A 20,861-nucleotide genomic window follows, 5' to 3' on the forward strand; every position below is an offset into this window, starting at 1 on the left:
GAAGGCTCATCTCAAGAGACAGCTAGTTATGCATCCAAGTCCGCATACTTGCCTAACCAGGCTGGCGGTTCCCATACTAATCCCTTCAACACCCTTGCCCATTCCTTCTCCCAATACTCCGGAAACTTGAACCACCACCCATGCATCCCCAGATCCCCCTTCGTCCCTACCCACGCTGGATCGCCTGCCCGCCGTTCAAAGTCGTACCGGTTTAGTGCTGTCCGTGGGTCAGGATTCTCCGGGAGTGGCATCCAGCCGTATTCGGGGACTCTATGTGGGTCACATTCAGGCAGATCGGGTGAGTGGCGGCAGCGAGGAGCGGGTGGGAGGGAGTACATGATCTCGCCTGTGAGGACGTCGTCATCCCATGCTGCTTGGACGTCTACCTCCTTCATCTTGCTGATGCCTTGGGAGAGGGTTTTGTACTGCTCTTCAGCTCAGGCACAATGAATGATATGGTGACCGAACCACTCACGAGACCGTAATTGAAGCCAGTGAGCATTCCGGTAAAGTGATTGTGATATGATGGCCAGCGGTTAAGCGAGGTTCCAAGATAGGTCGGCTCGTGGATGTCGATAGACAAAAGCAGGTCCAGTAGCTTTGGCAAGTTGATGACAGCCTGCTGTATCAGCTATAGACCTTTCACCACGATCTCATCCACTCACGTCGTCGTCCACTTTGAACAGATACCATGCGTCTCTCCCATCTTTCCCCTCCCCAACATCCCTAATCCACTGCAATATCTTCCCATCTCGCAGATTCTCCCCTCTCCACAGTCCCGGCAACCTCAGAATATCCCCATACTCCCTTTCCTCCTCTCTGATCTTACTCTCCATCGTCTCGTTCAAGGGCGGACCCCAGGTATCAAGGTAATTGTACCCCATAACGAACTTGATATCCACCAGGTGGCGATACTCTGGCGGTATTTGGTACATGGGTGATAGGCGGCGGATGAGTTGGCGCTTTGCGTATGATTTCTCTGAGACGGCAGTGGAGAAGACGTGGAATTTGATGATGGCGGGGGATTTGAGGCGGCGGGAAAGGGTGTGTGGGTGGGCAGTAGGGAGGGAGTCGGTACGTGGTACGGGAGCCCGTATTCTGATGGCTTGGGGAGGGTCATCGCTCGTCGCCTTGTCGTTGGGTAAAAGCTTGGGAAGATCGCCCAAGTCATCTAACCGCTGTTCCTCCGCCATTTGCGCCATAGTGAGACCTTGCCCTTGGTCCCCAGGCTCCTTGACGTCCGCCGCAGAGGCCAATGGCGCCGTGCCACCTTGGCTCTCCTCCTGAGATCCACTCGACTCGCTCTCCCCCTTCTGGTCCTCGGGCGAGGGCGAGCCCACGGCATGTGAGCTGGCACCAGCTCCGCCCTCGGAAACAGCATGACTCCCCCAGATCTCGTCCTCCCGCCTCCACACCGGTCTTGATAGTGGCGGCACCTCCCAGTCACCCATCCACCGACTATCATATATTTCCGGCACCCATCTCGGGGGGTCTGTAGGCTCTCCCCAGTCGCCCTTGGGTATGAAACGCACTAGGGACGCGGGGGTCTTGGTGAGCGCCCAATTATAGTACCAGCGCCCGTTTCCGGTATGTTCGCACCAATGGAAGTACTGTATGGCGAGGAAGAGGGAGATGCCAGAGTAGATGAAGAAGGCGAGGAAGGGGCGGTGGAGGGAGAAGCGGACGAGTCGCTGGGCGTGCGGCGCGACGCGACGGGATACCCGTACGACCGTAGACCGCGCGGTCTGGAAAGCACCCGTGACGCCCATTTCCGCGAGCGGTGGAAGCGGACCGTGAGCACGAGCCTCGCTAGCGCTTTGTATGCCAGCTGATGATAAAGGGCATAGACCAGAACTCTGAATGGGCCAAAACAGGTCTATCTATGCGGCGCAGAGAGTCGTCCACGTGGCAACACAACTCCACATTCCTCGTCCGAGATTGCGTCATTTCCAACCCGAAGAAGATCACCGCAAAGAACCCCGACCGAGAATCTTCCACCGCAGTCCACCGCCCATACTCAGGTTGTGCAATTGCTTACATCTCCAGGTTGCTTACCTCTTCTCGACTATCCAAAAAGCGGATCCACTCCCTTTCGACCATCAACCCGGCAACGAAGATTACTATAGCATCAAGATGAACCAGTCATGGCAGTACACCCGGCAGGGCATGCTCAGCGAGACACTCGAGAAGGTCGAAGGGCCCATTCCCACGCCGGCGAGCGAGGAGATTGTCGTCCGCGTCAAGGCCATCTCGCTCAATCCCATCGACTACAAACTGTCAGTTGACACTAGCGTGATGACCTCTGCATATAGTGAGCTTACAATTTAGGGCAAGCTTCCCTGCGTACATCCGCCGAGGGATGGGCGCCAGACCGTATGGCGAGCCAAGCGTGCCTTGCTTTGATTTTGCGGGTGTCGTACATTCGGTCGGGAGTGGCGCAGGGGAGTGGACGGAAGGCGAAGAGGTCTTTGGGCGGATTGTACGAAGTGCAGGTAAGCCTAAGTTCCGCTTGAAAGCACCATTTCCTCCGCTTACGCCGCAGCATCTGGCAGTATGCAGAGATATGTCGCCGTTTCCTCTTCGACAGCCATGACCCGCAAGCCGGCTGGCCTGTCATGGGAGCAAGCCGCCGCGATACCTTTGGTGTATATGACGGTGTACGGCTGTCTCGTCAACATTGGCCACCTGCCCTTCAAGCCTACCGAGCAGGAGAAGGGGAAGAGGAGCGTGCTTATCTTGGGAGGATCGGGCGGGGCGGGGACACAGGCGATCCAGCTGGCCAAAGCGATGGGACTCAATGTGGTCACTACGTGTAGTAAGAGCAGCGATGAGATGGTCAAGAAGCTTGGAGCGGACGAGGTGAGCTCCCACATCGTCGAGTTGCTGCTTGGCGTCGGCTGACGAATTAGACCATCGATTACCGGACGGAGAATGTTGGGAAGAAGGCAACAACTTCAAAGTATGCCCCATTTGCGGTCGTACTGGACTGTGTGGGAGGGACCGACGCCATCCCGTACATGGACCAGCTCCTCCTGGAAGATCCCAAGCATCCCGAATTGGGGGTCTACGTGTCCATTTCCGGAGACTGTTCGTCTTCTCCCTCATACGTCACCTGCAGGCTCGTAGCTGATCATGTAGTACCACCTCACGAACCCATGCAGCTCGGCTCAGCCATCGTAAGCCATCTTTGAACCAAGCGCGACCAAGAACTAGGCTCACTTAAAGATGCATGTCGGCCGCCAAACGCTCCGTGGCATTCGAGGCTCGCTGAACCCTTATATCCCCTCATGGTTCCCCCTCCGCCCATGGTTCGCCAACAAGCGATATCAATTCTACCTCTCTGTGCCTGAACGGAGGATGATGGAGACTGTCCCGGCGTTCCTGGAGCATGCCAAGGAGGTGCTTGTTGACGAGGTATTTGATTTCGAGGTGAGTCTGCTAGGTTCTGTAACTTTTCCCGGACGACGGAGCTGACATGATAGCGCTCGAAGGAGGCTTTCGCTAAGCTTGAGAGCGGAAGAGCAAAGGGGAAGATAGTCGTCCGCATGGAATAGGAACCATGATGCATGAAGCAGGACGTCCCAGAGATGAGGATTGGAGGGAGCGATGCGACGCATATCACCCATTATTTGCATTTCCCGCACATTCCGTATATACTGCTAGCTTCCGATATCAATGTCCAATATAGATCGCTCGCTCCCTTATCTTCTCTCTCAATTCGCAGGGGTACCGCCTCCTCCGCCTCCCCTTCTATCCTCACTGCGATCCCTCCCATTCATATCCCCGCGGAAGCTCTCCCGGCTGCTCCGATCCTCTCTTGGCGTGCTTTGCCCGTTTCCGCCCTGTCCATAGCCCTGTCCCGGGTGCAAGTAGTTCTCGCCTCCTCCTCCGCCGCCGCCGCCCGCAAAGGACCCCATGGACGGGAAGGAGCTCATGCCACCCATCCCGCCCATTCCTCCGCCCATCATATGCGGACTTCCGGTCGGTTGAGGGGACATCCACGGCATACCCGGCATCCCGCCCCATCCATACGGCATCTGGGGGAAAGGCGAGCCGGGTCCGTGGCCGCCGTATTGACTTCCACCACCACCCACGGGGGAAGCAGGTCGATCAGGAGACTGCGCACCCCCAGCTTGAGAGCCGGCAGCAGACATCATCATGGCGTTTTGATAGGCCATTTGAGCGGCGTACATCGCTTGTTGCTGCGCGTAGGGGTTGAACCCGCCCTGGTATGGCTATGAAGGTCAGCTTGTGATCCCAGAGAGTAGAGGAACCGATGCAGCTCACATTGAAGCCCATAGGCGGCATCCCCATGCCCATACCCATCTGAGGCATTCCCATTCCATACCCACCATATCCGCCCTGTTGCCCGCCTTGCCCAAAGTCCTGGAACTGGCGCATATGCTCCGCCTGCTGTCTTTGCAGCTTTTCAATCTCCCGCTGCCTATCCTCCTACAGCACATCAGCTTTCAACCCTCAACCTTTTTAAAAGCATCGATACTCACCGCAAGTCTCTTCTCCCTCTCCCGATCCGTCAATGTCGCTCCGATCCCACCCGCATTCCTCCGTTCCTTCTCATGCTGCGCTACAGCACCCAGCAACCCCGCAGAAGGCGGCGGCGGCTTGCTGGGCACATTAACCAAACTGCTTCCCATCTCCCTTGCGAGCTCTTCTTGCTTCTTCGCAGACCGGTCCTCCTTGTCCTGCATTCCAGCCTGGAGGAGACCGTGCGGGGCAAATGCCTGCGTGAGGCGTGCTTGGGGCTCTTCCACCTCGACAAACTTGTTTGTAGATCGCTCAGAGGGCATGCCGTGCCCGGCGGCGAAGTTGGCGTTCCAGATGGTTTGGCGGGAGGCGGGCGGGGCGACGTTGGGGATACCGGGAGGAGGGGTAGTGGAATCGTATCGCTGGGATACACCGCGGGGCTGCTGCGGCTGCTGAGGGTACTGATTTGGCGCAGGCGAGCGAGACCGCGGTCGCTCCGGGAACGAGGGATGGGCAAAGTCGTTACCACCATTGCCGTTCCCGTTCGACATGTAACTTCCGCCCTGTTGGGGCTGAGACGACCGGTGATCCTGTGGCCGGGGAACAGGCGGCAGAGCTCGCAGCCCGTTCCGGCCAATACTACCCGTATTGTTTGGATAGGCGCCAGACTGCTGATCCAGGCCATACGTGGACCCGCGCTGAGGCATGCCCATCTCACCGGTACTTGGCTGACCCCGTCCGCCCATCTCCTTGACCGGCGACTCCTCCGGCTCGTCCACCTCGTCGTCATCCTCATCCTCATCGTCGTCGCTCCACGTCTTCCCGCCTTGTCCGGGAGCTCCCCGCTTCCCACCTCCAGGCAGATTCCGGGCTTGTTGACTTTCCACTGCCGCCGCCTCGGCCTTAGCACGGCGATCCGCAGCGGCTTTCGAGGGAGCGAAGGAAGACCGGTGCGGCTCCTCTGCCTGAGTGGAGTTCTGAGCCGGCACCTGAGGCAGTGGAACAGCACTTGGCGGCTGATCTGCATAGGCAAGGTACGCCGACGCATCCTCGCCTATGTCGTCGAATGTCCCGGTCCGCTCATGGCTGTGCCCGCCGGAGGAAGTGGCGGTGGCAGGTAAAGGCGGCACTGGCGGCGATTCGACATCATCTACCGAGCCGAGTGTGGACGACCTCCCGCTCAGCTTCTTCGGCGGGGGTGCGCGCGCGCCAGACGGTTTCCGTCCTAAAGGCTCGTGGGTTTTACAGGCCGCTCCCACCGCTCCAGGGGCAAGACCCGACCCAGCACCAGCGGCGGGTTTGGGCGGGGAGAAGTCCGTAATGATAGTCGGTCGGACCTTCTCCCTGCCCTCGCTCGCTGCGAGTGGAGTGTTCCGGCCCGGAGGAGAAGTCGACACCGGCTCCTCGACGACGTTCATGAGGTACTGCGCAGCCGGCTGTTCTTGGTGCGTGACCAGCTTGTCCTGCTTGAACTCGGTCGACGCGACGCGCCGGGGCGTAGGTGAGTGGATCGACCGGTCCCCATTGTCCGAGCCAGCCGCCGATCCAGCTGTGGTCTGAAGGGGCAGGACCATCCCGATAGGCGGAGCAAGAGGTGGACTGATGGGTCTCTTTTCAGCCGGAGCAGCTTTCGTCTCTGGTGCTGGCGCTGCAGCCTCGCGATTGAGCGCAGCAGGCGGAGCTGCTGCTGATGCGACTGTCCCAGCTGTCATTGGTAACGCCGCATTGGGGAGTAACGGACTGACAGGAACGCTCCGGGCAGGGGTTGGCGTCACACCCGTACTCTGCGAGTAGATCGAGTCGCCCGTCGCGTGCGAGTCGAACGTCTTTTGAGAGATGGCGCTCATCCCCTGAGGAGATGCGACATGGGTAGGCCCGCCTGCAACAGGCCCCGTCGCTGCAGGGACCGGCGCCGCCTCGGGCACTGGACTGGCGTATCGCGGCTCGCCCGTTCTCCGGCCCGAAGAGTCGGCATCCGTGATCGTCTCCAGGCCCTCCCGCTCTTCTTGCGCAGGGAGCAACTTGCTCGACCCGCTCGCTTGACGAGCAGACGAGCCGCTAGCCTGACGAGCCGAGGACGCGCCGCTAAATTGGCGGTCCGTGTCGGTCGTGCGCTGCGAGTTGTTGCGAGACGGGTCCGTCCGTTCCGTAATGGGCGACAAGGAACGCGGGATCGAGTGGTCTGAGAGATGTGGACTACCGTTCCCGTTATGCTGGTCAAAGGAGAGAGGCGGAAGGCGGAAGTCACCGCTGTTCTGCCTAGCAGGCGGGGTGGCGTCGTTGTCATCCGCGTAGACGTCCTCGGGTCGGCCGGTACGTGGTCGAAGTTGCGTCTGCGACTGAGAGCGTGGGAGACCCTTCTTGCTGAGGATGGAGGTGAATTGTGAACGGATCTGGGGGAGATTGCTTAGGCGATAGTCGGTATCGAGGGCGAAGTCAATATCGAGGAACAAGCGCTATGCATCAGCTCAATCTCTGTCGCTACACCTCGATCGACTCACATTCCGTTCCGGACCCCTAGGATACGCAAAGAACAGACTCTTCGGATCCTTCTCGTCCCAGCTATATCTCCCCGGTCTACCGTATAGGCCAAAGACATCATGGACGCCTGCATCATCAGCTTGATTTTTCCATCAGGGCTGAATAGCTGAACAACACTCACCCGTGACCCATTTCATCATATTCGCTAGCGGTGTCTGAGCCGTCACGGGCGGACTAGCAGTCCCGCTCTCTGCAGAGTCGGGCATGATAAGTGCCCAGCCAGATTCTCGAAGTCGGCCCTCGATAGCGACCAGCTCGCCGCCGATCCTCCCGACGACCTTCATCAGGTTCGACTGAGACATGACTTCGAGTCGTTCTGGGAAAACCGCATACCTATCGATCAGCTATAAATCCCCCGCCCGTAGACGACTCGGAACGTATGAGCCGACTTACGCCTGGGTAACATTCGAGATGGTCAGAACAGGTGCCATCGCCCGATTCTTTGCCGTCCTCGGTTCGGGATAAAAGCTCGCCATAGGCTGGCCCGTATTAGGCTCCTGAATGACCGCTTCCTCCTCTTTACTGCTGCCTCCGCCCCCGCCCAGCCCGAAGAAGCTCTTACGCTTCGCCTTTTTGTCCTCTTCCGGCTCCGGAGGGGGCGTAGGCGTACTCAACACCGCCCATAGTCGCTTCCACTCTGTTCCGCCCATGATCCTCACTCGGACCCACCCGTCCATTCTTCCCTTTTGCAGGTCCATCCGAGGCTCTTTCCCTCCGGATTTGATGAGGTGGCCGGTATAGATCTCTTCGAGGCGGGCGCGCTCCCAAGCGGCGAGTCGGAGACCGGTTGTCCAGCGCGCGATATCGCCGTCGGTGGGACAGGAGAAGAGGAGCCGGTTGGAGCCGGCTGTGTTCAGTGAAAAGACGTGATGATGTGGGTGCGAGTTTGGGCGGTGTGGTGGAGGAGGGAGAGGAGCGAGGAGCTCGAGCGACGAGTCGGTGACGTTGAAGTAGGTTGGTGGGACCTTGTCTCCCTTGGCCGCCGCTGCACGGGTCTCCTTCATCGACCACATTGCTGGGGTATCAGCTGGGGTTCGAGAAGATACATCCCAAGTAGCCACTCACATAGCGAGATCCCAGAAAGCTGCAACCACACCGCATCCCAGTCGTTACTCGCGCTGCCCGGCTGACCCTGCTTTGGCTGTCCCCCAGCGCTCGTCCTCGCCAAAATCATCTCCAACTCCGGCGGACTGGCGACATACGTCTTTTGCGGCTGCATTCCGATAAGCTCCACCACCGGCGCAAACTCCTTCATCCACTCTGGCTGACCCCCCGGTGGGACGCCCCGCCCAGAACCGGCCGAGACGGTTCGATCGCGGACCGGGCGGTCTTGTTCCCCCGTGAGCGGACTGCCGCGATGCGGCTGTCCTTGTGCGACCATGGAGGGAGAGCCGGGGAGTGGGGAATGATTCGAAGGCGGGAGGGGAGGGGTGGCCTTGTCCAGCGGCATCGACGAGGACTTGGGGAGACCTTGAGGTCGGCCTTGGCCGTAGTCGGGCTGAGCTTGCTCTTCGGGATAACCAGCGAGGTTACCGCGATAGGCGTTCGGCTCTGGCGCGCCTCGCTGTTGTTGCTGATGAGAGAAGCCCATACTCTGGCTTTTGGGCATATTGCCAGCTGCAGGTCCAAAGTCACCCCCGTTCTGCCTGGGCATAGGGTTGGACGTTACTCGTCCCTGCTGCGGGTATCCACCTGGCGGGGAAGGCGTGAAGCTCTCCGTCCGCTGTACGTTGAACGATGGCCGGACCGCGTTACTCTGGCTCGTCAGCTCCGCCCCTTGACTTGCCTCGTTGATCTCCCAACTCACCTTGAGCTCCTGCTCCTTCTCCTTTTTATCTTCCTTCTTCCGCCCAAATCCAAACAAACCAGACTTCCGCTTTCCCTCCTTCTCGCTCCCTTTACTGCTCGTGACTCGCTCCACCGGCGGTCCGGCATACCCATTACCGTTACCTTGCCCAGCACCATACTGCGGACCCGCCTGCAATTCCTCCTCTGACCCTCCAGGCTGCATCGACTGCCGGCTCCTCATAGATCCATTCTGCCCATAAGCGGACGGCGGGATGGATGAGGCAGATGACTGCCGATAAGGTTGAGGAGGCATTGGCATCCTTCCGCCCTCCTGCTGCTGGTGCTGCTGTGGGCGTTGGAACGTGGGTGGGCCTTGTTGATACTGCGAGCCCGGGGACGGAAGAGTGGCTGCTGGGGATGGCAGAGGAGAGACGTGTGACTGTGATTGACGTTTTTTGAACATGGTTGAGAAAGGCGGTGTCGCCCGGGGACAAGGTTGGCGGAGGGGAAAGTCAAAGGGGGGTTCAAAGCGGGGGTTTCAGGGTGGTCTGGCGAGGTATGGTGGGGCTCGATATGGATGTTCTTTGGTGGGAGGACAAGGACGATAGCGTCAGCGAAGGCACTGTCTGTGGAACGCTGAGGCACAGAGAGAGGTGCAAGCTTGAGGTACTCTCTTGCATACCATGCGGGCCAAAGTGTGCGAAGCTGTGTCAGTGGCGCTGGGCCATTACGGCAGGTCGTCATCGAAGATGCTGCAGCTGGTACGGGGTCAAGCGCACTGGTGCAGCGGGGGAAGCTAAGCAAACATTGTCCATAGCGCTATCTAACAGCTACGAGGCGTCGCGGTCATATGCACACTCGTGTCTACGCGCATCCCTTCCCGCGTTACTATCATCAAGGAGCCCCTTTTCGCCCTCCGCTTAAAGAAGGATGGCACCCGCACCGGCCATGACGGCGAACACGCTGAAGCCCACGGCCATGACGGGTCCGTAGTTGGCGCCGGCATAACCAGACATGGCGCCCGAGCCGGACTTGCTAGCGCTAGCGACGGCGGAAGCGGCCGAGTTGGACGCGCCCGAAACGGAGGCCGAGCCGGAGCGGGATGAAGCCGAGCCAGACATGGACGACATGGAGCCCGACATGGAGGCAGAGCCAGACATGCTGCTGGAGCCGGAAGCGCGGCTCGTGGAGACGGCAGCACCGGCGAGCGAAGCAATACCGTTACCGATCGAGGTGTATGTCTTGCAGTTGGAAGAAGCGGGGGTGGAGTAAGGGGTCTGGGGAGTGACAGTCTGGCCGATGGTGAAGAGACCGATGGATCCGCCCTGGGTGTAGGTACCGGTGTAACGCTGGGCAAAGGTCGACGTGGAGCCGTTGGCCTGGGGGTAGACACCAGGGGGGTAGGCAGCGTCGGCGTCACACTCGGTGAACGAGTTGTCGGTGTAGCTGATGGTCAGCCGAATTCATATGGCTGATACTGCAAGACTTACTCTCCGGGCATCACCCACTGGCAACCGAGAAGGTCGATGGTGTGCTGGCACTCGATAGCAGCCGAGTAGGTCGAGTTCTGGGCGATACAGATACGGAGACAGAACTGGGTGGCGGACATGTAGCTGATAGTCAGCACGGGCCTTGTTGTCCTCAACAGCAAACTTACTTCATCCACTCCTCGTAGCTGACATCCTGACCGGTAGCGTTGGTGGTCACGTTTCCGCCGACAGGGTTACCGTTACCGGTAGCACCGTGGGGGTCGAGCTCTCCTCCCTGGTCGCCGGCCTGGATGTTGAGCTTGGTGAGGTCACCGAAGCCCTGGATCTGCCAGTAGAGAGGGGTCTTGACAAAGTGGGCGGCCGTGATGGTTCCGTCCGGGATGACACGGGCGTTGTTACGGGGTTCTACAAATCAGCGGAGTCCGCAACGCCACAACACTCGACGGAAGCTTACGCATGCACCAAGCGACCTCAAACTCCTCGGTGTCACCAATGACCGAGTTGGGCTCTGGGGGCGCAAAGACACACCAGTCATTGATCGAGTTGAGGGACGCGAGACGTGCCATACTGGTCTGGTTGATTGCGGTGCCCATGGTGGCCCGGGGAGGGTTGGTGACACCCATGGTGCCGGTAGCGGTGACCTGCGCCTGTGCCGCGGGGGCGACGGCGAGGAGGGCGAGGAGGGAAGCGGAAAGGGTGTAGAGGGACATTGTGATCGTCGTGATTTTGTAGGTTAACTGGCGAGTCAGCTTTTGTTCGGTGTGATTGGATCCAGGCAAGCTAGCTGACAGAGTGTGGATGTGGATGTGGTAGTCAAGAGCAGGAAGGGAAAACAGGAGATGGGAAGGGGCACAACACAGCGTCCGATCTTATATGGAGGTGACTGCGACTTTGCGACGCGCTCAGACCCCCTTTCAACTTAGGGTAACAGAGAGTGTGGGGCAGACAAATACCTTTTAATAGATCCGAAGTGGGTCGTAAGGGAGTCGAGTCAAGAGGATGTCAATGTCGAGGTCGATGTCGAGGTCGAAAGAGTGAGAAGGTAAAGGTGATAGATGGGGAGAAGCAGGCTGACTCTCTCCTTTATATACATCGCCTTGCCACCCATCTCGTGTGTCTTTCGCTGATCTTGATCTTGTTGGGTGGTGTTGCAATGTTTGAAAAGTCGACGCGCCCAGTCTCAAAATAGTCTACAGAGAACCGGGGAAACAGCGGAAGCTATTAATAGCAGGAGGGGTGAGGTAACGCTATCGTAAAGCATCGTAACGCTGCACAGCTTGCCTCCACCGCCTGTAACCATCCTTCACTTCCGTGGGTAGCTCGCGGTGGGCAGCCGTGGGCTAGCAGTACAACCCATACAGATACATCTGCTCACAGAGCACGTAACCTCAGAGATACAACATACTAAACTGATCACCTACGACCCCTCAGCAGCCCTCTTCTTCGCCGCACTGACCTCCACCCTTCTCTTTTTGAAAACAGCATGCGACCCCCCTTGCCCACTCGTCCCATTCTTCTTATTCGCCCGATCCTCCCTCAACATCTCCCGACTATACTCATCAGCCCAATCCTTCTCTTCTCTAGCCGAACCTGAGACCTGTACTCACTTGACACTCTTGTTCTGTTCCCTATAGCTCAGATTATGCCCCCCACTCAATTCCTCCAGACGCGCGTTGAACCGCTGAGCAGGCTGCACACCGCTGTCGGCCGTAGCCCCCAATCCCCTCCCAGGACCTTTGCTCGCCTTGTGCTGGTGCTTCCCGCCGGTGAATTTGGAATAGTGGTCGGCTGTCTCTTCCATCTCTCCCGAGGCGTTCAGGACTTCTTCGAGGAGCGAAATTTGCTGTGCTTTTGTCGGGAAGACGAGATCGGGGAGTTGGTCGAGACCATGCAGCTCGGTGATGACCTTGAAGGCGTAACCCTGCCTGATCAGCTGACGCCCGGCTGATCTGCGACCAGTTCAGCTCACTTGGTCAATCAAGAATCCCTGCCGTTTAGACGAATACCACATCTCCTGCGTATCCTTCGAGACGAGCGAGTAGAAGAACGCGTTGAAACCATCATCGTTTCGCCGCTTTGCTCGAAGGATTCGGCCAAGTCGTTGTGCTTCCTGTCGTCGAGAGCCGAAATGGGACGAGATCTGGATCAGGCAGGTTGCTTCAGGCAGATCGATCGAGGTATCTCCAACCTACATCATCAGCTTCAGCCCCTCTCGTGCATATGCAGGGCATCACTCAGCTGACCTTGGAGAGGAAGATGGTGTTGAGCTGAGGATCATGCTGGAAGCGGGATAAGATCCTCAATCTCTCCCCTTCAGGCGTTCCACCGTGAATATAACTCTTCCCCAGCTTCTTCGCATACGCCTACAAGATCAGCTGGGGCCAGACCACAATCGCGAGCCTCGTAGCTCACCTCGAGCGCAAACACATTATCTGAGAAGACGATAATCTTGTCCCCTCGGCTCTCGTGATAATGTATCAAATATTGACACGCTTGGAACTTGTTCGGATTGAGTGCGTGGAGGAGGATCCGTTTTCGGGATTTGGTGCGCAGGTACTCGGCGTAGAACTCGGGCGTCATGGGACACCATACTTCTGCGCACTGGGTGAGTCAGCTTAACAGCCCCTAGTCATGGAAGGGGAATGTCGAGCTTACCTGTACAGTAGCGATATGACCATTCTTGGCCAGATCCATCCAGTTCGCCTCGTACAGCTTCGGACCGATCAAGTATCCCAAATCAGAAATCTTATCGTCCTCACGTACAAGTGTCGCTGTTGCGTGAGCTGTGCTACTTTACGAATGGAACGGAGCCCCTTAGCTTACCTGTCAGACCCAACTTGGCATGCACCTTGAAACCATTGACACACTTCCGGAACATCTCGGCAGGGACGACATGGACCTCATCCAGCAGCAAGAAACCCCATTCCCTGGACCGCAGGAACTGCATGACCTTTTCGGCATCGTGTGCTCTTTTGCCGGTATGTGCGATCATCGAGTAGGTGGAGATGACGACTCCTGCGGGGCCGGAGAACTGGCATTATCAGCTGTACTGCTTCGTAGGAGAATGCAGTATGAGGTAGCTTACTACTTCCTTATCGCCCTGCGTGAAGGTGCAGATCTGCCTTTCTGATATATTCGAAAAGTGCAGGAACTGCTGCTTCCACTGCGCCACCGACACTCTGCAATGGATGAGCTCTCGGCAGTTAACAATTGGTCCGTGCCGTCGAACTCACGCAGAAGTACACAGAACCAGAGCGCTCTTCTTGATCGTACACGCCGCCGTAATACCCACCAACGTCTTTCCCGCTCCACACGGCAGTACAATAATCCCACTCCTCGCGCGTCCATTTCCAAACATCTTGGCGAGACTCGTCTCCTGATACGGTCTGATGACCGTCATCGGTTTGAGCTGGATATCGAGGTTTGGGTTCTGGGTATCGTTCCGGAAGTCGTACTCCTCTAATGCGGGGAGATCGATATCTTTACATCGACGGCGGACATCTTCCATCTTCTCGGCGGAGACTTCGAACGAGTGGACGGCATCGTCCTCGTCAATCTCGTCATCTGTTGGTCAGCTTATGTACATGGGACTCAGCTGTACTCTCAAGCTCACTCTCTTCAATCCCGATGACTGCACCAATCACATCATCCCTCTCCCTCCCTCTCTGCGGCACGCCCGGCCCTTCCCCCTCTTTCCGCCGCCTCGCCTCGTCTGTCCCCTCAATCGCAAAGTCCCGTCTTGGGACGTTCCCCCGCATCAACCCTCCGTCCCCAGTCTCCTCCCCTTCGGCCCTGACGATCCGACACGGCCCGATGACTTCATCGTTCAACAACGTCCGCAGGAAGTCCGGTACGGTTGATTCAAGATGATACCGGTTATGCTTGAGGACGAGGCGGATCTTTCCGTACGATGAGGTCCAGTCTTCTATACGGGAGATCAGGCGCTGAGGGAGGGGAGTCTTGGAGAGGCGAGAGAGGACTTCGATGATATCCTTGGTTTCGAGCCCGACCGACATGGCGGCGTGGAGAGAGGGTTTGGAGATTTTGTACTCGTGGATCAGGGATGGTCTGGCTGTTAGTACACCAGTCTACCAGGCTAGGGAGGATGACCAACCTGGACACAGGCTCAGCAATGGCGATAAGAAACTCCTGTGCTTGTTGTGCGAACGCAGCGAACGCTTCCAGGATACTTCTTAGTCAGCACTTGTCCACTTTCCCACCTTGGCAGTTGAGGAGGAGGAAAAGCATACATATTCCCATGCTCGTCGACCCAGAGCGGTCTCGCCGCATGATCCGCCTTCAATTCTAATCCCGACAAATCCACCCCTCTGGCCCCAATCAACCCATCCGCAAACTCCCCCTCCCCAAATTCCTCATCATCCTCTATCGGCCCCTCCGCCGGATGGGCAGAAGTCACCGCCTGCGCCCGCCGCAAGGCCGAGAGGTTGATCTTGAGCGGTCCTGCCGCTGCCTTTTCCTTCTTGCCCTTCTTTCCCGCTGTTGCTGCAGGGGCTTTGCGCGCTGTGGGCGCTTTACGGCGGACGGGGGTGTACTCTTCTTCTGAGCCTGATCCGCCCGAGGACTGGGCAAAGTCGAGAGAAGAGGCTAAGGACGGGGAGCGGGACATGGCTGGGCGGACGAGAGAGGCTGAGGAGGCCTCTGCGGGTTATATGTAGGCGGAGTGGAGAGAGGTAAGGATGCAGGGAAGTTAGAGGGGCTGAAGCACCTCTTGAGTCACGGAGGGTGGCGAGAGGCGGAGATCGCCGGTGTGGGGTCTCCAATTCGAGGTCTCTTTGGCTCGGCAAGAGATTTTCAGCATATCTTGTATCAGCCCTTTGTCAACCCTTCTTACAGCAGCTAGTTCAGCGAGACAGTACACACCCAGTATCGCCCACAGAGAGATACTCCTATCAAGATGGTATGCTCCCCTTTTTCAAGCTCATCAACTCATCGAATATCGGCTAATATAGGCAGAAAATCAAAATGATCTCCCGGTCACTGGACGACCACCTCCCCTCCTCCTCCTCCGCTCCCCACCCTATCCAGCGCAATCTCGCACCACACCTTCATCCCTTCTCCAAGCCGCGCGAGTACACTCGGGCGCTCACTGCGGCCAAGATGGACCGGATGTTCGCCAAGCCCTTTGTCGATGCCCTTGGAGGGCACCAGGATGGGGTGTACTGCCTCGCCAAGGACCCTCGGCGGGTCGCTGTCGTCGCAGGCGGAGGAGGCGATGGGGAGGTCATTGTGCATTCGATCTCGCTACGGAGACCATTACTCAAAATTCCGGACGCGCATCGGGGAATGGTGGGTGGTTTGACGTGGACGGCGGAGGCACGAGACGGGCGGAGAGGATTGCTTTCGGCGGGCAAGTTGGACGGGACGATCAAGCTCTGGCGAAGCGAGGCGTTCACACCGGGGATGAGGGATAAGGCCGCATTTGAGGGGAATGAGTTTGGGGTCGGAGCAAGTGAAAGCGGACAGGAAATCCTGGATACCGCTGGAGCATTAGGGGAGGGGGAGGACTATGACGAAGAGGAAGGAGGCGGGTTGGCCATTGATTCAGGCAAGAGGGATCGACTAGGAAGAGATCTCGAGCCGACCATGACCTATAATTCGAAAACGGGGTTCAATGCCATCGACCACCATCGCACAGACGCTACATTCGCAACGGCCTCAAACTCGGTACAAATATGGGACGAGCAGCGGACTGCACCAGTCAGCACGCTGGTGTTTGGCGGGTCTTCCGAGACAGTCACGTCCGTCCGGTTCAATCAGAGCGAGACGAGCGTGTTGGCGTCGGTAGGAGGGGACAGGACGATGTGCCTGTATGATGTACGGACAGGCAAGGCAGAGAGGCGTGTCATGATGCAGGTGAGCTCCTCCTATCGTTTCATCGTGTTCTCTTGCTGACAGGCAGTTCCGCGCAAATTGCCTCTCGTGGTGTCCCACCCTCCCTACCGTCCTCCTCCTCGGCTCAGAAGACCACAACCTCTACACTTTCGACATCCGGAACCTCGAAACCCCTTCTCAGATCTATAAAGGCCACGTCGGCGGAGTCATGGGGTGCGACTGGAGTCCTACGGGCGAAGAATTCGTTTCGGGGTCGTATGACCGGACCGTACGGCTCTGGAAGCGGGACGCGGGCAAGTCGAGGGATGTGTACCACACCAAGCGGATGCAGCGGTACGTCGGCCTTCTTGTGCTCCTCTACCATTCCCGACTACAGCTAATGTAGCAGCGTCTTTGACGTCACCTACACCCCTACTGCCGACTTTGTCCTCACCGCCTCCGACGACGGTAACGTCCGGATCTGGAAGTCCAACGCATCCGCCAAACTCGGCCCTGTATCTGGCAAAGAACGCTCTGCGATCGAGTACAGACAGGCACTTATCGAGAAGTGGGGCGCGGCGGGCGATGTCCGGTCAGTGCACGACAGGAGGCACGTACCGGGGAGTATACACAATGCTGTCAAGCTCAAGAGGGATATGGTGGAAGCTGCAAAGGTCAAGGAGGAGCGGAGGCGTAAACATTCCAGAGCGGGCAGGGAGAAGCCAAAGGCGGAGAGAAAGAGTGAGTCTCGCACTTTCAGACACAGGATGCAGCTGACGATATGTAGAGGTCATGATCGCCGAGCAAAAGTAGAAGGGAGAGGACTTATGAGGGTCAAGAGCGCTTATTATTGCGCTTTCTATTGTTTGTATATCTGTAATTGCATGGACTCATTTCGGGATATCTTCTCGCCTCTACCTAAGAACAGCCTCGCTTCCAATAGCATAGCGACAATCCCTTGATCCGATCCAGATACCAATACAACTGCCCAATTTGACGCTCCCCCGCTCATGTCGTACAGACCATGACTGTGTCTTTACCCAGGGATGTCGTATGGACCGCCTTGATGGCTGGGAGTCCGACGTCCTGGCCCTGAGGCGTCAGCTAAGCACGAACGGGCAATTCAGTTCCTCTCAGCTGGACATACCAGGGGTATTGAGCTGACGCCGTCACCGATAAACATAGGCGCGACAGTGACGACAACACTGTCAATCATCGCCGATCCGTCTTCCCTCTTCGGCGCGTGGAGGAAGGACGAGATGACGCGGGATCCGCCCTCAATCATGGCGGAGCGGATACCGAGGGAAGTAAAGATACTGACTAGCCCCTGGGGTGGGATGTGTCCTGTAGGTCAGCATAGTCCTGGAGCTTCAGGGTGGTCGGCGTACCGTTCTTGTCCAGTTGCATCCCAAAGATTGCCGCCCCTGCAGCTTCCAGCTCTCTATACCGTGCGGTCCAGACCATGTGCGCCCCACACAGGATCGTCGGTCGAGCAGCGGTAGTTTGACCCGGGATGTGCATATGCGTCGTCCATTCGGTCAATATCCGGGCGGATGTTGGGGTGCGGAGGTTGGGGTCTAGGATGAAGATGGCGGGAGGACTGAGGTTGAGGGCGGGAGGGAGGAGATTGACTGCAAGTCAGCTGTAGCTCATGCCCTAGTAGCTGAGAGACTAGCTGACCTTGTAGACGGGGGTTGTCGAGTAGCAAGGTGTTGACGCCAATGACGATCCCGTGGTGCATTGCCCGCATCCTGCCAGGTCAGCCCACAATTACTGGCCGCTGCGGGATTACTTACCAATGCGTCATCTCCATACTTTCCTTCCCGCTCAAAATCACCCTCGCGCCTCTTGGCCCCGCGATCTTCGCATCCAGCGACTGCGCCCACGTCAAGGTCAAATACGGCCTGAATGCGGTATTGGCATGATCGTAAGTCGTAGTGGTCTGACCGACGATCCGGGACGGAAACTTGAGATGTTTCCGCATGAACGGTGGCGGCTGCTGCCAGACGGGCACATACGCCTTTGCCTCTCCCGCAACTTCGTCAATTCCCTGTCCTAGCGTCGTGGCCTGACCCGGGCCAGATCCGGAGCCCGAGCCTGATCCCGAGGCCGACGGTATCGCCTGATTCGCCGCGAACATGCCCATCCCTTCAAAGCTGAATTGAAGATTCGGGTTGGACGGCGGATAGGCCGATGCGGACGGTCCATCGCCTGCAGCAGCAGCAGCAGCGAGGGCGGCCGCTTCTGCCGCTCGAGAAGCGTTGGACGGACGCCCGCGCTTCCGACCTGGCACAGGGACTTTGGGCGCCTTGGGGACCTTTGTAACGGGTGACCCGGATGTGGCGCTCCCTGCCATTCCTCGCGCCTTGTCGCGCGCTGCATGGTCGCTTGCCGTGGACGTAGGCAGCCAGCGAAACCCTTCTGGCGTCTGGATGCACTTGCTGCATCTGCATTGTTTCTGCTGGGTCAGCTGGGCTTTCGAGAGGATCAGGAGGGAAGACCTACCGTCCGGGCTTTTGCTGCCTTTCCGCTTTCGGACGCGCTGCCCGGCGCGTCAGGGCCTGGTGCCTCCGCTGGGGGCGGGGGAGGTGGTGGAGGTGCGAATGGGTCGTCCATCATGGTGTCGCTTTGATGATGGTATGGACAGCTGAGAGATGTATCGCTATGGTATGGAGAGAACAATGACAGTCGCGCTGAAGCTGAAGCTCAATCTGGCTGGCTGGCTCCGTTTGTTGTCAACACGCACGGAATAGAGACATTACACAAAGTAAGCGTGGGAAAGTGGCACTTACGTTACGCCGGACGAGGAATGCTCCGCCCCTTCATTATGCCTTTGCTGTATGATGGCCTCAAAGACATGGTCGTGTGCACTCTGACGAAGCACGTAACGGTATATATGAGTGACCATGGGATGAGCTGAACACAGAGTGCACATCGCAACGGAAGAGAAGGTTACATCCTCGGCCCTCAGTTTCGCTAGTGTGGAGCCCATCCTGAATCCCTGGCCCCCATCGCGCGCATGACGAGTCAGCTCGCATGAACACAAGCCACTCATGGCTATAAAGAGCCTCAGAATCAGACGACGTCCTTGGGAAGGCTGACATCCGATTCTCGCCGGGCACCAGGGACAATCGGATGACACCAAGGGCAACTCAACAGCGCTCGCCTTTATTTTCGGTCTTTGGGTGTGAGGGACGTCAGAGCCCAGTCCGCTTTCTCCCGATGCCCTGTCTACTGGGAGTCAGTAACATGGATAGGCTGGTGGACATTGATTGAGCCATCGGACATAGCATAAGGTCCGGGATTTCGTCACAGAATTTTGGTCAGCCGGAACCTGGCAAGGCGCAGTGAAGCAGTCTCCCTCGACGAACGCTGACGACTGCTGGACTTTCGGTATTAGTCGATAAGCGTCGCCCTATAACCTCGCCGTTCTGATGAAAGCCGCAAGACGGCTGCATTAGCTTCGTGGCGTGAACAGCCCCATAAGCCCATTCTCGATTTCTCATCGCTCCCCCTGCCCTGCTGCCTGACTTGTATATCTGAAGGTACCGCGGTAGAGGCATGTCAGGTGTTTAGCATTTACAGATTGGGGATCAGTACAGTTGAAGCGGAGAGCACTAGTCGTTACATTCGCCCCGAAACCCCGATCAGGGTTTGCTGCCCAAGATGACCGCGACCTCGTCGACACCTTCCGCCTGTTTGTTCGTACTATCTTCAGATGCTGATGGATCGCCGTAGATACTTATACCTACACTGTCAGCTCGCTCCTCAGCCTTTGTTGCTCCAATCAGTCGCAAACAAGCTGGCATGGAGGAGATGCTTACCTGCTTGGAGCGAGTTGACGAGCAGTTGTATCCGAGCGGGGTTCATCGTTGGGTCAGACTGCGAAATCAGCGCCATCCCCGCTGCAGAACATCGTCTTCATCATAGGCAGCCTCATTCTCCCATTCTGCCTTCGAACCCACAACAAAACGCGAGACAGCAAAACTTACCGTTCTCAGCTTATCCAGATCGCTTCCAAACCCCTCTACCATCTTCTCCATATACACCCTCCTAAACCTCGCCCTCCTATCTTCTTCTCCCGCCTCCTCTCCCTCAGCCGCCCCGCTTCTGCTCGGCAAGAACGAAGGGACAGCCACAGCCGGAGGAGGCGAGGGCGAGTTGGACATATGCCGCGGTGTCCTTGTTTTTATGGCGGGACGGATAGATGCCGCAAGTTGACCATGTTTGGAGACTTTCGCGGCTTTTTCGGCGGGCGCGGCGTCATCGTCCGATTCGGAATCTGAGCTGGACGAGGATGAAGAGGAGGAGGAGGAGGAGGAGGAAGATGAAGAGGAGGAGGAAAAGGCGGAGGACATGTCGACGTCCGCTGGAGCGGGAACGGGTCGGGAGGGCTCATCATCCGAGCTGTCGTCCGAGTCGGACGAAGAGGCAGAGTATGATGCTTGCCGTCTTCTCCGCTTACGAGCGCGCTTGGGTACGACTGGGTCGGGGTTGGCGGGCTTGACACTGGTAGACATTGTGGATGATGGATGAACAAGTGGCTGTACGAAATCTGAAAATCTTGCTGCGCGCGGCTTGTCTCAGACCGGCACGTGACCTTTTTGGCTTAGCCCGCTATGCCTTCGAGTCTAGTTCTGCGCTCGAGCTACGGCCCAGACAGAGTATGTTCATCATGATAGGTCGTTTCTGAATATGATAGATAGATGCAGTAACAGTAAGAGA

The 20,861-nt window shown here is 57.7% G+C and overlaps 8 protein-coding genes across 8 annotated transcripts; 2 read left to right on the top strand and 6 right to left on the bottom strand.

Annotated features, from left to right (window-relative positions):
• Positions 1-26: 26 nt before the first annotated feature.
• Positions 27-1,769, bottom strand: MKK02DRAFT_28362 (uncharacterized protein; the record flags this gene model as incomplete). Its single annotated transcript, XM_053087538.1, has 3 exons — positions 27-425; positions 476-619; positions 666-1,769. 3 exons carry the CDS (start codon positions 1,767-1,769, stop codon positions 27-29), a joined length of 1,647 nt encoding a protein of 548 aa, XP_052943322.1.
• Positions 1,770-2,133: 364 nt separating this feature from the next.
• Positions 2,134-3,505, top strand: MKK02DRAFT_38202 (uncharacterized protein; the record flags this gene model as incomplete). Its single annotated transcript, XM_053089987.1, has 7 exons — positions 2,134-2,276; positions 2,329-2,492; positions 2,543-2,859; positions 2,910-3,087; positions 3,139-3,176; positions 3,226-3,433; positions 3,483-3,505. The coding sequence occupies 7 exons, from the start codon at positions 2,134-2,136 to the stop codon at positions 3,503-3,505; spliced, it is 1,071 nt and encodes a 356-aa protein (XP_052943323.1).
• Positions 3,506-3,713: 208 nt separating this feature from the next.
• MKK02DRAFT_28364 (putative regulation of transcription from Pol II promoter-related protein) lies at positions 3,714-9,133 on the bottom strand (the record flags this gene model as incomplete). The annotated part of the gene is made up of 8 exons (XM_053087539.1): positions 3,714-4,235; positions 4,288-4,440; positions 4,506-6,941; positions 6,987-7,093; positions 7,148-7,359; positions 7,420-8,041; positions 8,092-8,782; positions 8,834-9,133. 8 exons carry the CDS (start codon positions 9,131-9,133, stop codon positions 3,714-3,716), a joined length of 5,043 nt encoding a protein of 1,680 aa, XP_052943324.1.
• Positions 9,134-9,734: 601 nt separating this feature from the next.
• Positions 9,735-10,927, bottom strand: MKK02DRAFT_17151 (macrophage activating glycoprotein; the record flags this gene model as incomplete). The annotated part of the gene is made up of 4 exons (XM_053085740.1): positions 9,735-10,260; positions 10,305-10,427; positions 10,472-10,709; positions 10,759-10,927. The coding sequence occupies 4 exons, from the start codon at positions 10,925-10,927 to the stop codon at positions 9,735-9,737; spliced, it is 1,056 nt and encodes a 351-aa protein (XP_052943325.1).
• Positions 10,928-11,721: 794 nt separating this feature from the next.
• Positions 11,722-14,931, bottom strand: MKK02DRAFT_18204 (P-loop containing nucleoside triphosphate hydrolase protein; the record flags this gene model as incomplete). Its single annotated transcript, XM_053085908.1, has 12 exons — positions 11,722-11,854; positions 11,912-12,225; positions 12,274-12,492; positions 12,548-12,667; positions 12,717-12,905; positions 12,960-13,075; positions 13,128-13,335; positions 13,390-13,483; positions 13,538-13,868; positions 13,918-14,372; positions 14,419-14,493; positions 14,555-14,931. 12 exons carry the CDS (start codon positions 14,929-14,931, stop codon positions 11,722-11,724), a joined length of 2,631 nt encoding a protein of 876 aa, XP_052943326.1.
• A 356-nt stretch (positions 14,932-15,287) lies between these two features.
• Positions 15,288-16,949, top strand: MKK02DRAFT_34522 (WD40-repeat-containing domain protein; the record flags this gene model as incomplete). Its single annotated transcript, XM_053088960.1, has 4 exons — positions 15,288-16,178; positions 16,225-16,490; positions 16,546-16,877; positions 16,924-16,949. The coding sequence occupies 4 exons, from the start codon at positions 15,288-15,290 to the stop codon at positions 16,947-16,949; spliced, it is 1,515 nt and encodes a 504-aa protein (XP_052943327.1).
• A 349-nt stretch (positions 16,950-17,298) lies between these two features.
• MKK02DRAFT_15335 (dihydrofolate reductase-like domain-containing protein) lies at positions 17,299-18,042 on the bottom strand (the record flags this gene model as incomplete). Its single annotated transcript, XM_053085557.1, has 4 exons — positions 17,299-17,480; positions 17,525-17,767; positions 17,817-17,887; positions 17,933-18,042. Coding segments are annotated over 4 exons (606 nt in total), but the record flags the coding sequence as incomplete, so codon positions are not given.
• A 1,741-nt stretch (positions 18,043-19,783) lies between these two features.
• On the bottom strand, positions 19,784-20,656 carry MKK02DRAFT_38208 (uncharacterized protein; the record flags this gene model as incomplete). The annotated part of the gene is made up of 3 exons (XM_053089988.1): positions 19,784-19,884; positions 19,961-20,018; positions 20,129-20,656. The coding sequence occupies 3 exons, from the start codon at positions 20,654-20,656 to the stop codon at positions 19,784-19,786; spliced, it is 687 nt and encodes a 228-aa protein (XP_052943329.1).
• Positions 20,657-20,861: the final 205 nt, after the last annotated feature.

This window comes from Dioszegia hungarica (assembly GCF_025882075.1).
Source record: "Dioszegia hungarica strain PDD-24b-2 chromosome Unknown MKK02contig_16, whole genome shotgun sequence".
In the NCBI taxonomy this organism is placed as follows: Eukaryota; Fungi; Basidiomycota; class Tremellomycetes; order Tremellales; family Bulleribasidiaceae; genus Dioszegia; species Dioszegia hungarica.